Source organism: Pristis pectinata, chromosome 15 (assembly GCF_009764475.1).
Source record: "Pristis pectinata isolate sPriPec2 chromosome 15, sPriPec2.1.pri, whole genome shotgun sequence".
NCBI lineage: Eukaryota > Metazoa > Chordata > Chondrichthyes > Rhinopristiformes > Pristidae > Pristis > Pristis pectinata.
The window spans coordinates 30,704,562-30,726,272 of record NC_067419.1 but is presented as its reverse complement, the minus strand read 5'-3'; the positions used below and the strand labels follow the sequence as shown (position 1 = coordinate 30,726,272).

Sequence of the window (21,711 nt, the reverse complement as noted above, 5' to 3'; positions counted from 1 at the left end):
TCTTGCTACCCATAACATCCTAGGGTACCCTTGTCTGTACAGTTGTCTTGGAGAAGCCTACCACTTTCAGACGCAATTTTGCATAAAAGGGCTGGAGTTGAGATCCTATGCACTGAAAGTTGGCAAACAATCTTGAACTGTGACATTAGGGTAAAACACTGATCGTGACATGAGATGAGTTCAGTCAAGAGGAAGAAGTTAAGGTTTAGGAAGCAAAAATCAGATAGGGCTCTTGAGAGTTATAAGGTAGCCAGGAAGGAGCTTAAAAAGGGACTTAGGAGAGCTAGAAGGGGACAAAAGAAGGCCTTGGCAAGTAGGGTTAAGGAAAACCCTAAGGTGTTCTACACATATGTGAGGAACAAGAGGATGATTAGGGTGAGGGTAGGACCGCTCAGGGATAAGGGGGGAAAATTGTGTCTGGAGGCGAAGGAAGTAGGGGAGGTCCTAAGTGAATATTTTGCTTCAGTGTTCACCAGGGAGAGGGACTTAGACGAATGTGAGGTTCGCGTAGAACAGGCAAACGTGTTGGAGCATGTCGAGGTTAAGAAAGAAGCAGTGTTGGAGCTACTAAAAACCATTAGGATAGTCCCCGGGCTCAGACTAGGTTACTATGGGAAGTGAGGGACGTGATTGCTGGAGCATCAGCGATGATCTTTGAGTCCTCCCTGGCCACAGGAGTGGTACACGAGGATTGGAGGATGGCAAACGTTATTCCATTCTTCAAGAAAGGTAAAAGGGGTAATCCCCGGAATTATAGGCCAGTGAGACTTACATCAGTGGTGGGCAAACTGTTGGAGAGGATTCTTCAGGACAGATTTATGAGCATTTGGAGAAGTGTAGTCTTATTGTGGATAGCCAACATGGCTTTGTGAAGGGCAGGCCATGCCTCACGAGCTTAATAGAGTTTTTTGAGGAAGTGACAAGACAAATTGATGAAGGTATTGTGGCGGATGTGGTATATATGGATGTTAGCCAGGTGTTTGACAAGGTTCCCCATGGTAGGCTCATTCAGAAAGTCATAAGGTATGATATCCATGGAAAATTGGCTGTGTGGATTCGAAATTGGCTTGCCCACAGAAAGCAGAGGGTGGTTGTAGAAGGGGAGTATTCGACCTGGAGGTCGGTAACTAGTGGTGTTCTGCAGGGATCTGATCTGGGACCCCTGCTCTTTGTGATTTTTATAAATGATTTGGATGAAGAAGTGAAAGGATGGGCTGGTAAGTTTGCAGATGACATGAAGATTGGTGGTGTAGTAGATAGTGAAGAAGGTTGTCGTAGGTTGCAAGGCAGAGTACGTGGTTAATAGCAGGATTCTTAGCAGTGTGGAGGAACAGAGAGATCTTAGGGTCCAAGTACCTAGATCGCTCAAAGTTGCCGTACAAGTGGATAGGGCAGTTAAGAAGGCATATGCTGGCTTTCATTAGCCGGGGGATTGAGTTCAAGAGCCACGAAGTAATGTTGCAGCTCTTTAAGACTCTGGTTAGACCACACTTGGAATATAGTGTTCACTTCTGGTTACCACATTATAGGAAGGATGTGGAAGCTTTGGAGATGGTGCAGAGGAGATTTACAAGGATGCTACCTGGGTTGGAGAGCATATCTTATGGGGAGAGGTTGAGCGAGTTAAGGAGCAACGGAGGATGAGAGGAGACTTGATGAAGGTATATAAGATTATGAGAGGCATAGACAGAGTGGACAGCTAGCATCTTTTCCCCAGGGTGGCAATGGCCAATACTCATTTAAGGTGCATGGAGGGAAGTTCAGGGGAGATGTCAGAGGTAGGCTTTTTACACAGAGAGTGGTGGGTGCGTGGAATGCACTGCCGGGGGGGTGGGGGGTTGGTAGAGGCCGATACGATAGGGTCATTTAAGAGACCATTCGATAGGCACATGGACGCAATAAAAATAGAGGGTTATGGGAGGTAGAGAGGGAGATAGATTGAATGGGGATAAGGTTTATATAGGTCGGCACAACATTGTGGGCCAAAGGCCCCGTACTGTGCTGTACTGTTCTATGATTAAAATGAAATGAGTAGCCAAGAGACAAAAGTTCATAGGACTGGGCATATTAAAAAAGATATAAAATAGAAACAGGAGTTGACAAGATTCACTAAAAGCTGTCAAAGAGAAATATGTTGATGTAGATTTCGATAGTTTTGAAATCTGCGAAAGAATGAGTTAAATCGTAAATATTGTGCAGGGTGTAAATCAAGCAACCATCAGCTGCTCCCATTTCCCACAAGTGGGAACATTGAAATCAATGCCTGAGTCTTCAGTTTAACTGAGTGAGGATATTGCAGGGAAAAATGGTAGCACCTTAGATCTTTTGCAGAGAGTGTGAGTCAAGGAAATTTAGCTGAGCGGATTAATGTTGAATTTAGTTCTTTTGTGGTATTTTAGAGTAAAAAGTGTGCATTTATACGGTGCCTTTCGTATCCCTTTCAGGGAATCCCAATGCAATTTATAACCAACAAGGTTGTTTTGAATTCAGTCACCATTGTAATAAAGGAAACATCAAAACTAAACTTGCATCTTCTGTTGTGTACTACTGCTCAGCCTAGTCTTCCATTCTGTAATTCTTTATTTCACAACCTTTCTCTCATCATGCCTGAAGGTTTTCTCACTCCCTATCTATAAGGAAAATAAGTAAGTGTTCTCATTTAGACATATCTGTATGTATTTGTTCTGATCCAGTTACAGTAACCATAGCAACAGTTGCAAGTATTCCTGCAAGACTTTCTTTTAGCTGGTGTATGTGCATATGGGAAATGTTATTATACCTGATCTCTGCAATGAATAAGTGTTTTGTCACATTTCAAATCATAAAATAATCTCCCTCTATATATATTTATTGTCTATTTATGAAATGTGGCTGCTCATTTTAAATTTCCTTTCTACCTGCTGAGTGAGAATCCCACAGCAATCTGTTTATCCTTGCTAACATTTTCTATATGGCAAAGAGAATGCTTATCACCATCAGGTTTGCACATGCCACTTCAGAGACATTATTCCTGTTGCAAATATGTTTTGATTGCTAAATTATTTTATGCAGGTTGCTCATTTTATTCCCAGAGCAGTCAACATAACTTGCTAAGAAATGCAAGAAAGTGGGTTGGAGCAACATATCTGGGATGAAGCCAGCTGAGGCCACACACCTTGGAGGAATTTGGGAGATCAACACTTTAATTTGCTAATCTTGGTTGAAGTATAGAAGAGATCTTGTTTTCCTCAATCTCAAGTGGTAGGAGAAGTATATCTTAAGCAGCATTCTCCAAAATCAACATCATTTAGTCAACTGGAGATTCTGTGGTGGCTGGACTAAACCAAACGAAGAATTTAATTTCCGTTATCCAAGTTTATTTCTACACAGAGAGCTGTTGTCCTTTGTTAGTATTCTTATTTTCAGTGAGGTGTAAATGAAATGTTTTGTAAGATAAGCAAAATCTGTTGTAGCAATTTCCTGCCACTATCAAATTAATATTGTTTAACCCGTTTGTAACTCAGTCTCATGGTCTGTTCATATTTATTCTTCTGCTCTCATAGGAATGGGGAACAAGGGTTTGAATTAATTCAGTAATTACTAAATTAGTATAGATGGCTGTGCAACCCCTACACAAAACTACATTGCTCCATTTTGATGTGGCGAGATAAGGCTTCATTTTCTGGACATCTTTCCCACTGAACGTGAATGAAATGCATCAGAAAAAAGTAACAATCATGTTTGATTTTTTTTATATCACATTGCTCACAATGGGGAGTTTAGTATGGAACAAGGTTTGTAGAAGAGCTTATAGCTTTAGACACAATTCAAAGGTATGATGACACAGTTATCGAAGAGGTTGGTCTAAATAGGCAACTACAAAATTCCCTGTCCCCTGTCATGTGCAAGAATATAGTCCATTCTCAACTTGCATGCTTTTTCTCCTGATTGCAGCCTGCAATTGCTACTTTATATCCAGATAATGAAATGATTTCAAATAGTTCAAAATAAATTACAGGTTAAGAATTGATTACATGTACCTCTGAAGTTGATGGGAAAGGGAGAAATCTCTGAGTAAATTACACTCTATAAAGAAAATATAACATTTTTTGTTGGTTAACTTGTAGTTAATTTGGCCTTCCTGAGACTTGCTACAATAAATACATAGCATTCACAGCTGACCCTTTAAGTGAGAAAGGGCTTATTTATAGTATTTCTGTAGAAAGTTTACTTTCTGTGCTTTGGAGGGTTTTCTGAATTACATCATCTGAAGAGCACAGCGAGCAGCAGCAAGGACAGAGCCAACAAGCCTTTGAGAAAGTTGCAGCTGTTTATAAGAGAGAGAACCAATGGCAGCACCATCTACTAATGATAAGCTTGCAACCAGGGAGCAGTAGAAGGGTGCAGCTCACTGGAGCTGTTATCTGTGGAAGAAGTTATAAAGGGTGTTGTTCTTCTGTTGTTCTCATCTGGCAAACAAGACCATTTCTCTCCCTTCCCCTCATGTTGTGTGCTCTATTTTACTGCAAGAGGGGAAAGCTCTATGACTAATCTAGTGATGCAATGTAGATGGTTCAAGGAACTATCAGAGTGAGTCTGTCACTATGCTATTGCCTGTCACCTTCAGGGGCATGTCCAGCCCAGACCTCTTTGTAGCACGAAACTTTCTTCTATCCACCGTGAATTTACCTTGGTTTCCCATGCAATATCAGACCACGGCCTCCTATACTGTTCCCAAAGATCCTCTCAATTAATATTGAGGTCTTTATTTTAAATTCAGTGGATCAGTTGTGGTCACCATTCTCTGTTGTTACTTTTTTTTCTCAAATATTCCCTTCAGAACAATTCCATAGATTGAAAAATCATGCTCTTTATGTGAGAAAGGGATGCCACAAAATACAAAAACGCTCATACAACTCTACCATATCCGTTATAAGTTGTCCACATTGTAGAATAATGTATAACTGTTCGTGAAACTTCCAGGTCTGTCTAACCATGGTGATGCATGTTGATTTCCTTTGTTAGAGTACCACTAAATGGATTTGTTGAAGAAAAAGGTAAGAACGACGATAATAAAATTACTAATAAATGTAAGTGCTGAACAAAAATGAATAGGAGATTGGAAAAAGAGGCTGTGGAACTAAATCTAAGTTCAACCCTCTCATGAGAGTGTTAGAGGGACATTGAAAGTAATTGTCAAAGATGTAATGATACAATAGTGATCTTCTTGTGGTTCCAATAAAATAAGTACTTGCTTTATACTATTTTGCCACAGAAAATGGTGGAAGCAGAGTTGCTGACAGCAGTCAAGAAGTGTCTGGATGAGCACTTGAATTGCCTGGGCATAGAAGGCAACGTGCCAAGTGCTGGAAGATGGGATTAATATGGATGGGTGCTGACTGGTCAGCATGGATGTGGTGGGCTGAATGGCCTGTTTTATGCTGTATGATCTAAATGAAGAGGAAGTATTAATATTCTCTCTTATCAAATCCCATTTGGGTATAAGTTATGGTTATTAATGAAACTGTAACCCTAATAAAAGATCCTAAGCTTTGCAGAATGCATTGTGAATCTTTTCCTTTTATTACTTATTCCCACCCGACTAGAGCCAAATGTGAGTTAACATTTTTGATGAGTTTCTTTATCTAATGTACTGTTGTAATGCAAGTTATAAATTAAATTGTCTTACAATATCCAACACAGCAGTTATATATTGTCAAATTAAATCTCTCCATCTGTATTGCAATTTACACTCCCTGTAACTGACATAGAAATTGTATCAAATCCAAATGTGTAAACATGTGTTTTATTGATGATGTTAGTGTTGGGACATTTTGACACAAAGCACATCTTTATTACAGTGATACAAAAATAAATCACTTTCCTGGAGCAAAAAATAATCTGCTGGAAGAATTCAGCGGGTCAACAGCATACAAGGAGGCAAAGGGATGGTCGACATTTTGGCGAAGGGATGATTGGCCGATTTGCATCAGGACATGACCCGAAACGTTGTCTAACCCTTTGCTTCCACTGATGCTGCTTGACCCACTGAGTTCTTCCAACAGTTTATTTTTTGCTCTAGATCCCAGCATCTGCAGTCACTTGTGTCTCCAATCACTTACCTGGGTTGTATTGCATTTAATAGGACATTCATTGGTTGATTCTTAAATTGGTATATTCCAGTTCCCATGGGTAACTTGGGCTGAAATTGAAGCAGCCGTCCCTTCTTGTAAAGGCATGTATGCCATGCTGGAACAATATTTCAGCATGTGCATTTGTTGCCATTGTGACTAAAGTTCTTTTGATTGTAAATCAGAGAATATTTTGTAAACAATAGTTGTGCAGTAATTTGCAGAGCAAAGTATATTCCTAGGGATGATCACAAGTGAGCCAGAAAGGTGTAAGACATACTTAGTGTTAGTGAATTCCTATCTTATCAGTAAAACAGATCTTGGCACCATACTGAGATTAAACAATGCAAACCTTCAAGACTGAAGGAAGAAGAGAACATTTTATATCCTAAAGCAATTAGTCAATTGTGTATGGTCCTTGCCCTTTGGAGCCTTTATGTGAAATACTACTATATCTAAAAATAGTGGATTTGCTGCACAAAAGGGGCTTTCATGTTAGATAACTATTTTTCCCCAAGGCAGCATTTAATGATCACAACAAAAAGGTCCATTTTCAATAATGTCCTGACAATTTTTCTATGTTGCACGGAATAAAATTGCAACATTTTTGTTATTTTTGTAAGTATTACTAAATTTAGTAGTTATTAAAATTGTTGTGAAGCTGCATTTGATCTTGACAAGACTTTGTGAACAGTTACAGTTTAAATTTATTGACTGAAGGAAACTTTAAATATGTGAAGTTAATGACATTTTCTTTTCATGAGTTTTGTTGAAGAAAAGCTTCATTCTCTAAAACCAAATTGCATAGATATTGGGAAACATTTACCTTTTAGTCTTAAACTTGAATCATAGATTTTCGATGAATCTCATCTGAGCTTTTGTATTGCTTGATGAAACAGTCATTGTTAAGAACAAAGCAACAAACCACAACATTTATAGCCGATTCAGGTCAAGAGACAGCCAAGAATAGATTAGTTTGGACATCTATTGACTCTGTTTAAGAGCACCCAGCTGTTGGCTTATTGATGCCATCCGGACAATGCATGCTATCTAATGCAGCTTGACTCAATAGATTCTTACATTGAGTGATAGCTTTGTAGTAAAAGTGACTGGAATAATAGTTCCTATAAATACTGGTAAAAAACAGGATATACTGGAATATTACTTCTAAACTAAATGTTTATAAAATTAGAGTTGATGTTGAAACTGTTAATTTGAATTGAAGTTCAGAATTTAACCTTTCACCAAATAGGTCTGTTTCTCTTATGTTCAATGTATTTTTCAAGAACTAAAGATTACTAAAGATCTTTTGAATGAAGTATTCATTATTTAGTAATATACCGGCGCTACATAAGGTTTACTGAAGGTAGAGAATACATAAGAAAATGAAGCAAACAAGGAAATGTAAAACTATTTTTTTAGGCAGGATAAATAAATATTCACACAGAGCATATTTTGCCTAAATCTGGTTCCTTTTTTACTAAAAATATTCACTTTGCTCCACTATTTAAATAATTGTTTCACTCTATCACCCACAATTGTGACTACAAACATATTTTAAACTTATGACCCCCACACAAATTATTGCCTGCATTACAAAGCACAAAATAGCACTGAAATTGTTGAATATCAACATAAAATATTCAAAACTAGTTTTAAAATTAACCAGTGTACCTCAAAAATGAAGTTCTGAAATGAAGGAGTTGGGAACAATTGCAAATGCTGAAACATTCACTTTTGAAGTAAACATGGACTTTGATTACAACAAAAATAAATCCTCTATTGCAGTTGGACCTTCAATGCATGTAAAGGTTGAGAGAATGATTAGCTGACCGGTTAAATCCGCAATGATTTTTCTCTGGACTGGCATGTCTGACCTTCAGACCTTGCCTTTGACCTTTATCTTAATGAATTTAAAATAACAAAAATCCTCAGAGAAGGACACTTAGTATGATGTTCTGAAAACTATAGAGGCAAAACCATCAGAAGACCAGTTATAGTGCTTATGTTTATTAATAGTGAAATTGTTTCAGTCACTTTTTCCTCTTTTTCTTCCCTTAGATGGTAAACATGTTAAAGTTCCAGCACTTGTTTCTCAGGGATTAGTAGTTATTTGACACATCATTTGAATGTCAATTCTTTAAATACAAATAAATAATTGTGATTTTATGGTGCAATCTCAAGGCAGCCTAATGAATTATACAACAAAACAAGTATTTTCTCAAGTGTGTTCACTGTTATTACATGAAAATATTTGATTATTTTACCATAGGGAAATGCACAGATTTCCTTGAGATTATTCTTGTCCTCACCTCATGTCTATGCGTGCAAACTTTCCCAAAGAGATTATTGAATTGCAATAGGAGTTTGAACACTGCCTGGAGTTCTTTTTACCTTCTCAATGAGAGCTCGAATGGTACCTGAAGTTCTATATTCAGTCTCTGGTTTAATCCCTTTCACCGTAACTGAGATCAGGTAATACAGCGCACATGAGAAATAAACTTGGAACTTCCTTGAGCATAACTTAATCAAATAATCTGATTTTACTTTTAAACTCAGGATAAAGAACCACTTTGTCAAAATCACCTGCCTAGAAATTAAGTATGCACTTACGGACATACGAAGATACAACAAATGAGCAGGTGTAGGCCACTCAGCCCCACAAGCCTGTCTGGCATTTAATATCATAGGCAATCTCATTTCTGCATTCTCATCTAATTCTGGTAAACTTTCATCCCCTTGATAATCAAGCCCTGCCTTAAAAATATTCAGAGACTCTCCCTCTACTGCACTTTGAGGAAGAGAGTTCCAAAGACTCTGAGAGGTGAGCTTCAGCTTGAACTTTAGCTTTTCTTTCTTACTAATTTTTTAGTCATTTATTGCTATTTTTTGCATGATCTGCAATCTTCTGACCTGTTGCACATCTTTGTACAATTACATGAATTTTTCACCATCTTTGTTTTTTTTAGTTAATCACATATGGTAGATGTTTCCCTTGGAAATTTTCTTTCTTAATGGAATTTATCCATTCTGTGTATTCTGAAAGACCTTCTTAAATATCTGCTTCTGCATCTCAACTGACTGATCCATTACCCTAATTAGCCTGTTCACTTTAGCTATCTCTGATTTCATGTCCTTATGGTTGCATAAGTTTAAAATACTAGTCTTGGACCTATTCTTCTTTCTCTCAAAATGAATGTGAAATTTAATCATATTATGATGGCTACCACCTATAAATTCCTTCATGATGAGGTCATTAATTAATCCTATTTCATTGCAGGTTACTAAGTGTAATATAGCCTGCTCTATGGTTAGCACAGAAAGTGCTGTTTTAAGAAACTACCTCCAAAACATTCTATTATCTTGACATCTAGGCCACCTTTGCCCATCTGATCCCCCCATGATTATTGCCATACCTTACTGACACGCTCCCATTGTTTCCTTCTTTATACTCTATTCTACATGTAGTTACTGTTAGGGGATCTGTACACCACTCCCACAGTGACATGCCTTTGTTATTTCTCATCTCCACCCAAACTGCTTCTGTAACCTAGTTTCCTGAACTAAGGTCATTTCTCACTATTGCACTAAGGACATAATTAATTAACAGAGCCATTGCTCCACCTCTTAGCTTCACGTCCTTCAATATTCAAGTCCCAATATAGGTTGTCCTGCAGCCAAGTCTCTGTGTTAGCTATTAGATCAAACATTTATTTCTATTTGTGCTCTCAATTCATCTATCTATCCATCTATCACCCGCCAGCTCCTGCTCCACCCTTTCCCTCATCTTTTTATACTGGCTATCTCCCCTCTTTCTTTCTAGTCCTGATGAAGGGTCTCCACCCGAAATGTCAATTGTCCATTTCCCTCCATAGATGCTGCCTGACCCGCTGAGTTCCTCCAGAATTTTGTGTGTTGCTCTCAATTCATCTGTTTTGTTTCAAATTCTCTGTGGAATCAGATACAGAGCCTTTGTAACCTCTAGCCTTATCTACTGATTTATTCTCAGATATTTCCTCTCCATTCCACAGTTTGTTTTTATTTCCCATATTTCACACTTTTCTCTCTAGCCTTATCTCTACTTTTTGATTTACCACACCTTTGCAAACTTGATCAGTTGCCTCCATAATTTAGTCTAAAATCCTTTGTAATTCCCAAGTTACGTAGCTTGCTAAAACACAGGTTCAGATGTAGATCATGCCAATGATACAGCTCCCACTTTCCTCAGCATGGATGCTGGTGCCCTTGAACCAAAGCTCTCTTCTGTCATACCAACTATGCATTCATTTCTTTAATCTGATTTTGCCCTATGCCAATTTTCACAATCCAGAGATTCAACTCGAGTCAATAGTATTAAGTACGATATAATGAAGTGGCAATATGTTGCACTCTCTTTTAAAATTTGATTCCATTGATCTTAGCACCACCAGCTGTAGATGAATTTCAAGGCAACTGCCTTTAAGATGAGGCATTAAACAGAAAGTCTAACTGTCTGTCCAGATGGATGAGGAAGATATTACCACACTGTTTGAAAAGGAAAAGTGGTTCCTCTCCTTTTCTGACCAACATTTTAACCACAACAAGCAAAGCTAAACGTAGATTACCAGATCTTTCACCTGAAACCTTGCCATCTGCAAATATTCTGTCACAGTTTCTCTCAAAGGCAAGAGTGATTGTAAAGAGTTTTGGCATTTCAAAAAGGTATGAGGTACCACATTAATGGCATAAGTTTATTTTTTGTTTGGCTTAGCACATATATAACCATTGAAACACCTGAGGAGAGCCCTGCTTTATACTCAAAATGTATAATTAATATTCATGTGAAGGAGCCAACAACTTAATTATTTTAATACAGATTTAATACAATGTAATGATCCAATTCTCTTCACAGATGTCACTGGCCACAGCAGGAAAAGCATTTGGAGAGGTGTTGAGGAGCTCAAGAAATATTTTTTTTAAGGTTTATGTGATGGTAAGGATTGAAATGGCATGGGGTAGGAGGAGGTACTGAAGTTTAGGGTCAATGTGGTTGATGTCTGTTAATCGAGAGTGACTGTGGAACATCCTTCTCAAGAGTGTCTGCCCATAGATGATTATCTCCATCTTACTTTTACCTTGTGATGGCATGATCAGAGCCAATGGGTCCACAACAGACCCAAGCTCAGTGCACACTGGTGTCAACCAAGGTCACATCATCGCCACAATACTTTTCTCAATCTTTCTCACCCCAGTACTGAACCTTAGCTCCAGCAAGCTTCCTGCTGAAGTGGAGCTAATCTACAGGACAAATGGAAGACTGTTCAATGCATGTTGCCCAAACTCCAGAACCAATTTCGGTCATCGAGCTGCAGCACTTGAGAAAAAGCACCTTACATTTAACACCTGCAAAAAAAAAGGTCCCCTGCCACCTGCTCCCACTGTACAACCCTGCCTCCAGCAATAAAGGTCACAACTAAAGCCTGGTAAACAGGCTTCCCGTGATGGGAACTGCCTCTTAAGGAAAGCAGACATCAGTGATAAAATTCACCATCACCAAAGTACATCTCTAAAGTCTTTGGCCTGCTGAGATTTGCATGTTTGAAGTTCAATGGGCAGGTTGCACTCTTTGCATGCTCAACATCAGGCCTCTAAAACAGAAGAAGTGCACTACCTCCCAAACTAACTACCTACCGGCACTGTCAGGTGCCTCCTGCCCCACCAGCTGCAGATCTCACATTAGTCTCATATCCATCTCAGAACCCACAGAACTGGAATGGAAGCAAATCATTGTCAATCCCTTAGGCACCTTGCGAAGAAGAAGAAGAGTGATATCATGTAGAGCAGGGGTACAAAAGAATAATAGTTAATTCATGGCATGAGCATTCAGAGCTGGACATTGATCCAGATGCATTATTTTGAATCCCATCATGGCAGCTGGGGAATTTAAGTTAAAATAATTTAATAAATGTAGAAGAAATGCTGGTGTCTGTAATTGTGACCATCACCAATAAATGAAGGACTTATCTACAAGATCTGTGAAGGAGTTAAAAAATACAAGAAGAATGAAAGGTGAAGAAAGGGATCTGCATTAGATGAAGCTAGAGAAGTAGGTGGATCAAAGCTCGGGAGGAGGTTTGAATGCAAAGATGAGTATTTTGAAAGTGACATGGTAAGGGATTGCTAGAAAATGGATAGATAGGTGAGTCAGATACGATGTGGCATGGAATATAGGATGGAATGGAGATGAAAACTTTGTGAATACTTTGAAGTTTATAATGTGGGTACTATAAGGCCAGCAAGGATTCATCTGTAACAAAAAAACGTTTTGACAGTACAGCGATGTAGAGTTTCTGCAGAAGTAGGAGTGGAAAGGATGGAGAAGAGCAATGTTTGAGAATGGAAAGTAGGCAATGTTGGTGATTAATTGGCCGTGGAGCTTAAAGCTCAGCTCTGCATTGGAGCAGTCAGTCTGAATGAGCTAAAGTGAGCTTTCAGAAAAATTGATGAGATCTGGTCTATGATGCAGACTTTGATGGCGGCCTTAGTCTCCTGAAGTCCTAACTCGTCATGAGCTTGTAAAAATTGCAGAGTTTATTTTGAAAACATTGTGTTAGCCAATGAGTTGGTGGCACTCCTTGGGTATTCGTGGGCTTATAGCAAACAGCCAATTGTATTGGAGTGGCATGGTGGTGTAGCGGTTAGTGCTGTTGTCTCACAGCTCTGGGGACCAGTGTTCGTTTCTGACCTCGAGTGCTGACTGTGTGGAGTTTACATGTTCTCCTTGTGACAGTGGGTTTCTGCCAGCTGCTTTGGTTTCATCCCACATTCTAAAGATGTGCTGGTAATTTAATTGGCTACTGTAAGTCACCCCTTCATGTAGGTAAGTGCCAAAAGAATTACGTGGACATGTGGCAGAGAATAGGTTGCAGAGCTACAGGGAAATAAGGAGGGTGAATGGAAATGACAGGATTGGTCTGTTGGGAGCTGGTAGAGACCAAATGGCCTCTTGTAGTAAATAGTACAGCAAGCAAATTCAACTTACTCAGGAAATCGTTCCTTTAAAGAGCCAGGGAAATGGATCTTATTAAAGAAGCTAAATAATTTTCCCAATAAAGGTGGGTAATTTTTACTAGAGAAATAGAGGACAGATACAGATGAATAATTTGCTTTAATTCAATCTCATTAATTTACAGATGCTGGAACTATTAACAGAACAATTTACCAATCATCTCTGTTCTTTCTCAGAAAAGCTTTGTCATTATATACAGCCTTACAATTAGGGATGGGCAATAAATGTGTGAGCAGAACCTGTATTCTGTAAATGAATAAAACAATAGCAGATTAGGATATTGTTTACAATGGGAAGCTCTGAATTGTTTATATTTTTCTCACAAGTGTCTGTAAAAGTACTATAGATTTATAGTACAGCCATTTTATTTTTGCCCCAAACTAAATAAAACATTCTTATAACAATATGAGCTGGAAGAGTAAACGTTAACTAAAAAAGAATTGAATGAACTATTGCAGAACTGGGCTAAACTTGAAATTTGGCTGCATGCCTGAAAATCATATTTTAGAACAAACCATATGAAAAACATTTAGTTTATAGATGCTATTAACTAAATAATAGTTGAGATACGCTTGCTGAGATAAATGTTTTACTAAACAACATAAAATTTAGTATTTGTCAGATCTTTCTGCACTTTGAGTTCTAACTATCTCTTAGATTACAAATAGGGATATGAATTGTGCAACAGATATGCTGAGATAATCCAAATCAAGTCTTGATTTAGAACCAATAGCGACTACAGTGAAGTGATGAATAATTGAGTTTGTTATTATGATAGATGTGACTATTATTTATGTGAATTCCAGTCACTGAGATGCACTGGAGAATGGATGAATCTCTTTTCGGGTTGCCTGATATTTTCAGATATATTTTCAGCAGTAGTACGTGGCACTTAGCATGACGTGGTTAGATAATGTCAAGGAAAACATCCAAAGAGAGGAGCATATAAGGGAAAATATGATGTGACATGATTCAGAGAGCAAAGGAGAAAATAGGATAATGCTGAGAAGTGTAGGAGATTACTTGGATTGGGTAGCAGTGTCTATTTTAGGCCAACATATGTTTACTTATGGTTAATCCAAGTTATTTTGAACTATCTTATCCTACTGGGTCTGCATGTATGTATAAGTTGAAGAAAGACATTTTATCTACTGTGATTAGAGTTAGGGAGCTGACCGATTTTGCTTCGAATGCTTCAACTGCATTAAGTGATTACCTTTTCTGCAATTCAGCAGTTCTAAAGATGAAGTATTCCGCACATCTGGTTCTCTTTCCACGTAACACGTTTTCATATGTGTCATGCTGAATCCCTTCATTATTCTAATGCTTTAAAACTAAAAGAATTGGAGTTGTTTCATTGTTGAATAACTGGAAAAAGATGAGATAAATTGTAATGAAAACAAATGTCTGCAATATATGAAGATAAATAGACCATAAACTGTGGTCTATTCGATGCATTGATATAAGAAGGGTTCATTGAATAGATTAATCTATTTTTCTCTAAGTAGTACAAGCTAATATAATCCATCTTATGGCCCCTATTTGAGCTGCACAATGTCAGCAAGGTAGCTCTGTTTAATGGGACACTTTTTCAATATATATTTATTGACCATTGCGGTCAGCCAGTCTAGTGGAGGAATGTTCTTTATTGACCTGCATTCCCAACAAATTTTGCAGAATTTATGTTTACTTGTGTTGAATTGTGTATATTGTGTTTATTTAATAATTTATCAGAAGAGAAGTCATTGTACCAGAGGAGTGACTGATGATGATGTCAGAGCTGTATAGAAGGAGGCAGATAATACATGTTCAGGGTACTATATTTCATATAGCACATGCCCAGAGGACCACTCAGCTTAATGTCAGTCGTAGAAAAATTGGTGGAACCATTCAGAAAAGAGAAAATATAATATCTAGAAAGCAAGAAGTTAATAATGAATAGTAAACCTAGATTTCAAAAGGGAAAGTCTTTTTTAATCAATCACTAAGTTCTTTGAGAGTGGGCAAAGGCAATCTGGTAGATACACTGGCCTAAAAGTTAAATAGTGAAAAATTCCATTTTACCTGGAGTTAGACTGCACCAACACTTGAACCAGTTTCTGGCACCAGAAATCCATGTAAAGATGTCATATTTGCATAACATCTATTTCTGATCTCCTGACATAAGTTGGCGACTAGCATAACAACCCTGGTTCCACCAGCTGTAGTTGCCAGAGTATTGGTCAACCTTTGGGTATACTTTGTCTTCTGGCTGCTTAGAGCTGTCAACTCTAGAGCAGTCCTGGTTTCACTGTTCCTCTTAGGATATCCAGTTTCTGTGTTGGGACTCCGCCTAAGAGCCCCGAGGCAAGATTCCTTCCAGTTGCTGTCTGCGTTTGGTTCTGAGGAAGCATCCTGACTCCAGTCTCGTACCAGTATGCCGCATTTGGGTTCTTTGTGAGCTTGCTCTTCGCTTGACATTGTGACAGAGTACTCTGGCCACCATGAACCCAGCAGACATGAATCCCCTGTATGAAGCCCTCACCAGCCAGGGCTCACTTCTGGGCTGGCACAACCAGCAGCTCTGGGAGGTTATGGCAGACTGCTGTACTCTAGCAGCAAATGTTGGTTAGGTCAGTGAACAGATCAGCTGAGTCTCTGCTCTTCTTACCACCTCCACTCTGAGAACTCCGTCTGACCAGCCCTGACAATCTGTAGGAGCATCATCCTATGGTTCGATGACCCGACCACCCAAGGAACCGCACGTACCTGACCCAGAACCCTACTCTGGGGATCTGGGAAAATGCCGGTCCTTCCTACTACAATGCTCATTAGTATTTGAGCAGCAGCCCTCCATGTACACCACGGAGAGATCCAAGATCTCATTTATTGTGGGGTTGTTGCGAGGAAGTGCGCTGGAATGGGCCACTGCCATCTGGGACAATCAGCCAGAGACCTGCTCTTCATTTCACACCTTCATCGAGGAAATGAGAAAGGTCTTTGACCATTCCATCAGGAGCAAAGAGGCAGCCAAATGACTACTCACCCTCCGTCAGGGCTCCCGCAGCGTCGCGGAATACTCCGCGGAGTTCTGGACGTTAGCGGCCGACTCGGGGTGGAATGAGGAGGCTCTCCAAGGGGTTTTTCGGCAAGGCCTCGGTGACAGGATAAAGGATGAGTTGGCAGCACGAGATGAGACCACCAGCCTGGATGCGTTGATCTCCCTAGCCACCAGACTGGACAACCGACTCTGGGAATGGCAGAGAGAGAGGACGATTCGGCCAACACCTCCATTCACCCCACAGGTCACCTTCCCAGACTCTCCTGACCCGAGCCTCTCTGCTCCTTCTCCTTCCGCTCCTAGAGGTGCTTCCAACCCAGCCGATGGCACCACCCTGGAGGAGCAACCAATGCAACTGGGACGGAACCACCTTTCTCCCTCTGAACGACGTCGGAAGTTAAGAGCTGGGAGTTGCCTCTTGCGGCCAGCCTAGCCATTTTCTTACCACTTGAGCCTTTCGGCCAAGGGGAGAGGGCTCACCAGTAGAGAGGGGGGTCCTGGTAAGTCAGACAACTTTCCCTATGGTCTCCCAGAACTGGATGCTGATCTCAGCTACCATAAGATGCCTCCAACAGTCCCTGTCCCTTTCCGCCTTGGTGGACTCCAGTGCCGAGGGAAATCTGTTGGATGAAGACGTAGCCTCCTGGGCCGGGATTCCTCGGGAGCCACTGAGTACCCCTCTAGAAGTTTGGGCACTAGATGGCAGAATGTTGACCTGAGTCACGCACTGTACACCTCCAATTTCTCTACACCAGATTTCTGGTGTACACCAATTTCTGTACACCAGAATTGCTGATCTCTGGAAACCACCGGGAACAGGTCCAATTTCACCTGATAAACTCCCCGCAGATGCCGATGGTCCTTGGGTACCCCTGGTTGAGCCGCCACAATCCCCACCTTGATTGGGCCACAGGCAGGATAGTCAGTTGGAGTCCGTTCTGCCATTCCACTTATCTCCAGTCAGCCCTTTCTCCGGTACAGACTACTGCTAGTTCGTCGGCTGCTGAAACCCCAGACTTGTCCAGGGTCCCAGCAGAGTATCACGACCCAGGGCAAGTATTTAGCAAACAAAGGGATCTTTCCCTGCCCCCACACCAGCCATACGATTGCGCAAGTGACATTCTCCCCGGAGCTCCGCTACCTACCAGTCGACTATATAACTTCTCCCAACCAGAGAAAAAAGCAATGGAGGAGTATATCAATGAATCTCTCTCGGTAGGCATTATTCGTCTCTCATCCTCCCCGGTAGGTGCAGGGTTCTTCTTTGTGAGGAAGAAGGACGGCTCACTGTCTGTGTATCGACTACTGGGGCCTAAATAACATAACCATCAAAAACAAGTACCCACTGCCCCTCATCAATTCTGCTTTTGAACTACTTCACAGGGCCACCATATTCTCTAAACTTGATCTACGAAGTGCTTACCATCTGGTCAGGATAAGGGAGGGAGACGAGTGGAAGACAGCGTTTAATACCCCTCTCGGCCACTTTGAATACCTAGTAATGCCATTCGGCCTCACCAATGCTCCCGCCGTTTTTCAAGCTCTGATCAACGATGTCCTACGAGACTTCATAAATCTCTTTATGTTTATCTATCTGGATGACATCCTGATCTTCTCTAGCAGTCTCCAGGAACACACCCAGCATGTCCGTCAGGTCCTCCAAAGGTTTTGGGAGAACAGGGTCTTCATCAAGGCTGATAAATATGAATTCCATGTCCCCTCCGTTGGCTTCTTAGGATACATCATCGAGAGTGGACGAGTAAGGGTGGATCCCGAGAAGATAAGGCAGTGGCGGAGTGGCCTCGACCCACAACACGCAAGCAATTTCAACAGTTTCTGAGGTTTGTGAATTTCTATCGCCATTTCATTAGGGATTATAGTCGGGTGGCAGCGCCCCTTACTCAACTCACTTCACCTAAGACCCCTTTTCTGTGGAACCCCGAAGCTGACTCAGCATTCTCAGACCTGAAGAGACACTTCATGTCCTCCCCATCCTGGTCCAACCAGACCCATCCAGCCAATTCATTGTGGAGGTCGACACCTCTGACTTCAGGGTGGGAGCGGTCCTCTCGCAACGCTCAGGTTTGGATCAGAGACTGCACCCCTGTGCTTTTATTTTCTTGCCGGTTGTCCCCCACCGAATGTAATTACGATGCGGGGAACCGGGAGTTACTGGCAGTCAAGCTTGTGTTAGAGGAGTGGAGGCACTGGCTAGAGGGAGAAGAACATCCGTTTATCGTTTGGACAGACCACAAGAACTTGGAATATATACGGACCGCTAAACGCCTGAATTCCTGTCAAGCCCAGTGGGCATTATTCTTTGGCAGGTTCTGGTTTTCGTTAACATATCGTCCTGGGTCCAAGAACGGGAAGCCCGATGCTCTCTCCCAGCAATACACTACCGAGGAGGACCATCCTAACCCTGAGACCATCCTTCCCGGTCCTGTGTGGTGGCAGCCCTCACCTGGGAGATCGAGGCCATAATGAAGGATACCCAACAGATCCAACCTGACCCAGGTAACGGACAACCCAACCGTCTTTTTGTACCAGACTCTGTGCGGTCTCAAGTCCTGCAGTGGGGACATTCTTCTCGTTTCGCCTGCCATCCGGGGATTGATAGGATGCTCTTCCTCCTGAAGAAACACTTCTGGTGGCCCTCCATGGACGCTGATACCAGTTCCTTTGTTTCTACCTGTTCTGTCTGCGCCCATGGAAAAGCCTTCCACCGACCACCTGCTGGACTGCTTCGTCCCTTACCCGTACCTAGCCGTCCGTGGTCTCATATCGCCCTGGATTTTGTCATGGGACTGCCCCCTTCTCATGGGAACACTGCTGTCCTCACCATACTGGACTGCTTTTCCAAAGCAGTGCATTTTGTGGCCCTTCCCAAACTTCCTACAGCTCAGGAGACAGCCGACCTGGTCGTCCAACACATCTTCCACCTCCACGGAATCCCTGCAGACATTGTCTCTGACTGGGGTCCCCTGTTTGTCTCTGCAGTATGGAGGTCCTTTCGTCAGGCCCTCGGAACGTCCGTAAGCCTATCATCTTGTTTCCATCCACGGACGAACAGCCAGATGGAACAGGCGAATCAAGATTTAGGAACAGCACTACGCTGCATAATGACGAACAACCTGTCGACATGGAGCATCCACCTCGCTTGGGTTGAGTATACCCTCAACTCTCTGGTCTGCACTGCCACTGGAAGATTCCCCTTTGAATGTTCACTCAGTTACCAATCTCCTCTGTTCTCCATCCATGAAGGGGACATCGTTGTGCCCTCAGTTCAGGACCATCTCTGCCATTGCCGCAAGGTCTGGGAGGACACACACGTGGCCCTGCTCTGTACCGCCGACTGCAACTGGAGATTTGCTGATCATTGGGGGGTTCCTGCACCAGTGTATCAGCCTGGGCAGAAGGTTTAGCTCTCAGCTAAGGACATCCCCCTCAAGGATGAGCCCAAGAAACTAGGTACTCACTTCTTGGGACCTTTTGAAATTGAGCGGATCGTCAATCCCACAACAGTCCATCTCAAATTGCCTACGACCCTGAAGATACATCCCACTTTCCACATGTCTCAGGTGAAGCCAACGGCTAGCAGTCTACTGTGCCCTCCAGCCAAGTCCCCTCCACCTCCCCGGATTGTTGACAACCACCCAGCATACACCGTCCGGCGTTTACTGGATGTATGCTGCCAGGGTAGGGGCCTGCAGTTCTAGGTCGATTGGGAGGGATACGGTCCGGAGGAACATTCCTGAGTTCCTCACTCCTTCATTTTGGACCCCTCCCTCATTCAGGAATTCCATCAGAACCATCCAGATAAGCCCGGTGGGTCACTTGGAGGCTCCCATTGGGGGGGGTGGGGGGGTGGTTACTGTCATTGTTCCAAGTGCTGGCCCTGGATTCGACTCCATTGATGGTGCCTCGTTGTGCAGCACATGGAGTCTGTGCACTAATAATCGCATAATGACACACACCTGACCCCCATCTGGAGCCTTGCATAAGAACCCTGGTTTCACTAGCCCTAGTTGCCAGAGTATTGGTCAACCTTTGGGTATACTTTGTCTCCTGGCTGCTTAGAGCTGTCAACTCTAGAGCAGTCCTGGTTTCACTGTTCCTCTTAGGGTATCCTGGCTCCTGGCTCGTACCAGTGTGCTACATTTGGGTTCTCTGTGAGCTTGCTCTTTGCTTGACATTGTGATGTGCCCAACAACATGCACAGCTGAAATATTATGCTACAACAAACAGCCCAGATACCTGTGTTCAAGCACAACTGTATTTGAGGCCTAGGAAGCTCTGGAGCAATACCAGCAGCTTTCACATCAGTCACCTACCTTTGCATAATGAAGGATGTGATTGAGGGCAACAAGGATGCATTTGAACATGACTGGTGTCTAATAAGGCAACAGAAAATGATAAAATTGTCTGTAAACTTGCATACTGTTGTGCCTTTCTCTTTTGATAATCAATATATAGTTGCAGTCTGTAATCTGGATGGCTACTTCTGTTAATTTTGCATCTGCACAGATGTCCTTGATGGCCTACTGGAAGTCCTTGCCATAGATGGGCTGACCTCAATCTTTGGCCAATTGAAGGAGTAGCCTGAGGTCTCTTTGGGGCACTGTAGTTGCTGCCCGAGATAGGGAGTGAATTGGTGCTTTCTCCTTAGTGTCAGCTCTCTACATAGTCTGACATTGTGTGGACTGTGCTTGTGACTTCCAACAGCAATTGTTACCTGAGTCAATCTGAACAGTATCCTGCTTGTAATGAAGAGGTGTACCTCTGCTGTTGCAGAAGGGAGAGGAGCACATGTGCCATACCTCTGCTCATGTATGAAAGCCATCTGCTTACATATTGTATCTCTGCTTCTGCAGGAGATGAATCTGCTAAAGTGCAGCATCTTTTCTCATGCAGGACAGCTAGAGGTTCATGTGTAGTTTTGCTCCTGTGGAACCATGAGTCATTAATGGATTGCATCCCCATGTGCATTAAAAGCAGGAATTTCTTCATGTGTGGCAACTGAAGCTTTGAGCAAGCAGAGAGCAGACCTCTAGCTGGATCATGAGGTGGTATGGAAGCAAATGATATTGTGTGGCCTCTGTCTGTACCTCACTTAACCCAGTAAATGCTGTATGTCAGGATTGATGCTGATTCCCAGCAAATGAATGTTTCTGACCTCCAGAGATGTCTCCTGAATCTGAACCAACTTGCAAGATCTTGGAGATGGACACCTCCATGTTCCTTGTCATCTGCTGCATATAGTCATGATGGTCACCATCTCAGTGAGTGGGACCCGAACAGGCATTGGAGCTCAACAGAATGATTGGTCGGTGTACCTAAAATAGGTGAAACTCAATTTGTAGACAATTATATTTGAATTTCCAAAAGGCCTTTAATAGATAAATGAAAAAGTTCAGAACACATAGCATCAAAGGATAAAGAAGAATTATAAATACTTAGCTGGTTGTGAGGCTAAAGAACAGCTGTTTAGAGTAAAAATATTTCTCAATTTA

At 41.7% G+C, this 21,711-nt stretch overlaps 1 protein-coding gene across 3 annotated transcripts in view; it reads left to right on the top strand.

The window, feature by feature from the left end:
* The window catches only part of LOC127578505 (dual specificity tyrosine-phosphorylation-regulated kinase 2-like), a 140,638-nt gene that overhangs the window by 73,206 nt on the left and 45,721 nt on the right, over nt 1-21,711 (top strand). For 2 of the 3 annotated variants that reach the window (XM_052030634.1, XM_052030633.1), the window contains exon 3: nt 5,255-5,400. The exons of the other annotated variant lie outside the window; for it this stretch is intronic. In XM_052030634.1, the coding sequence (XP_051886594.1) occupies nt 5,255-5,362 (108 nt within the window). In that variant the 3' untranslated portion in view covers nt 5,363-5,400. Of the gene's footprint in view, nt 1-5,254; nt 5,401-21,711 lie in introns of those variants that run through there. 3 annotated transcript variants of the gene reach the window in all.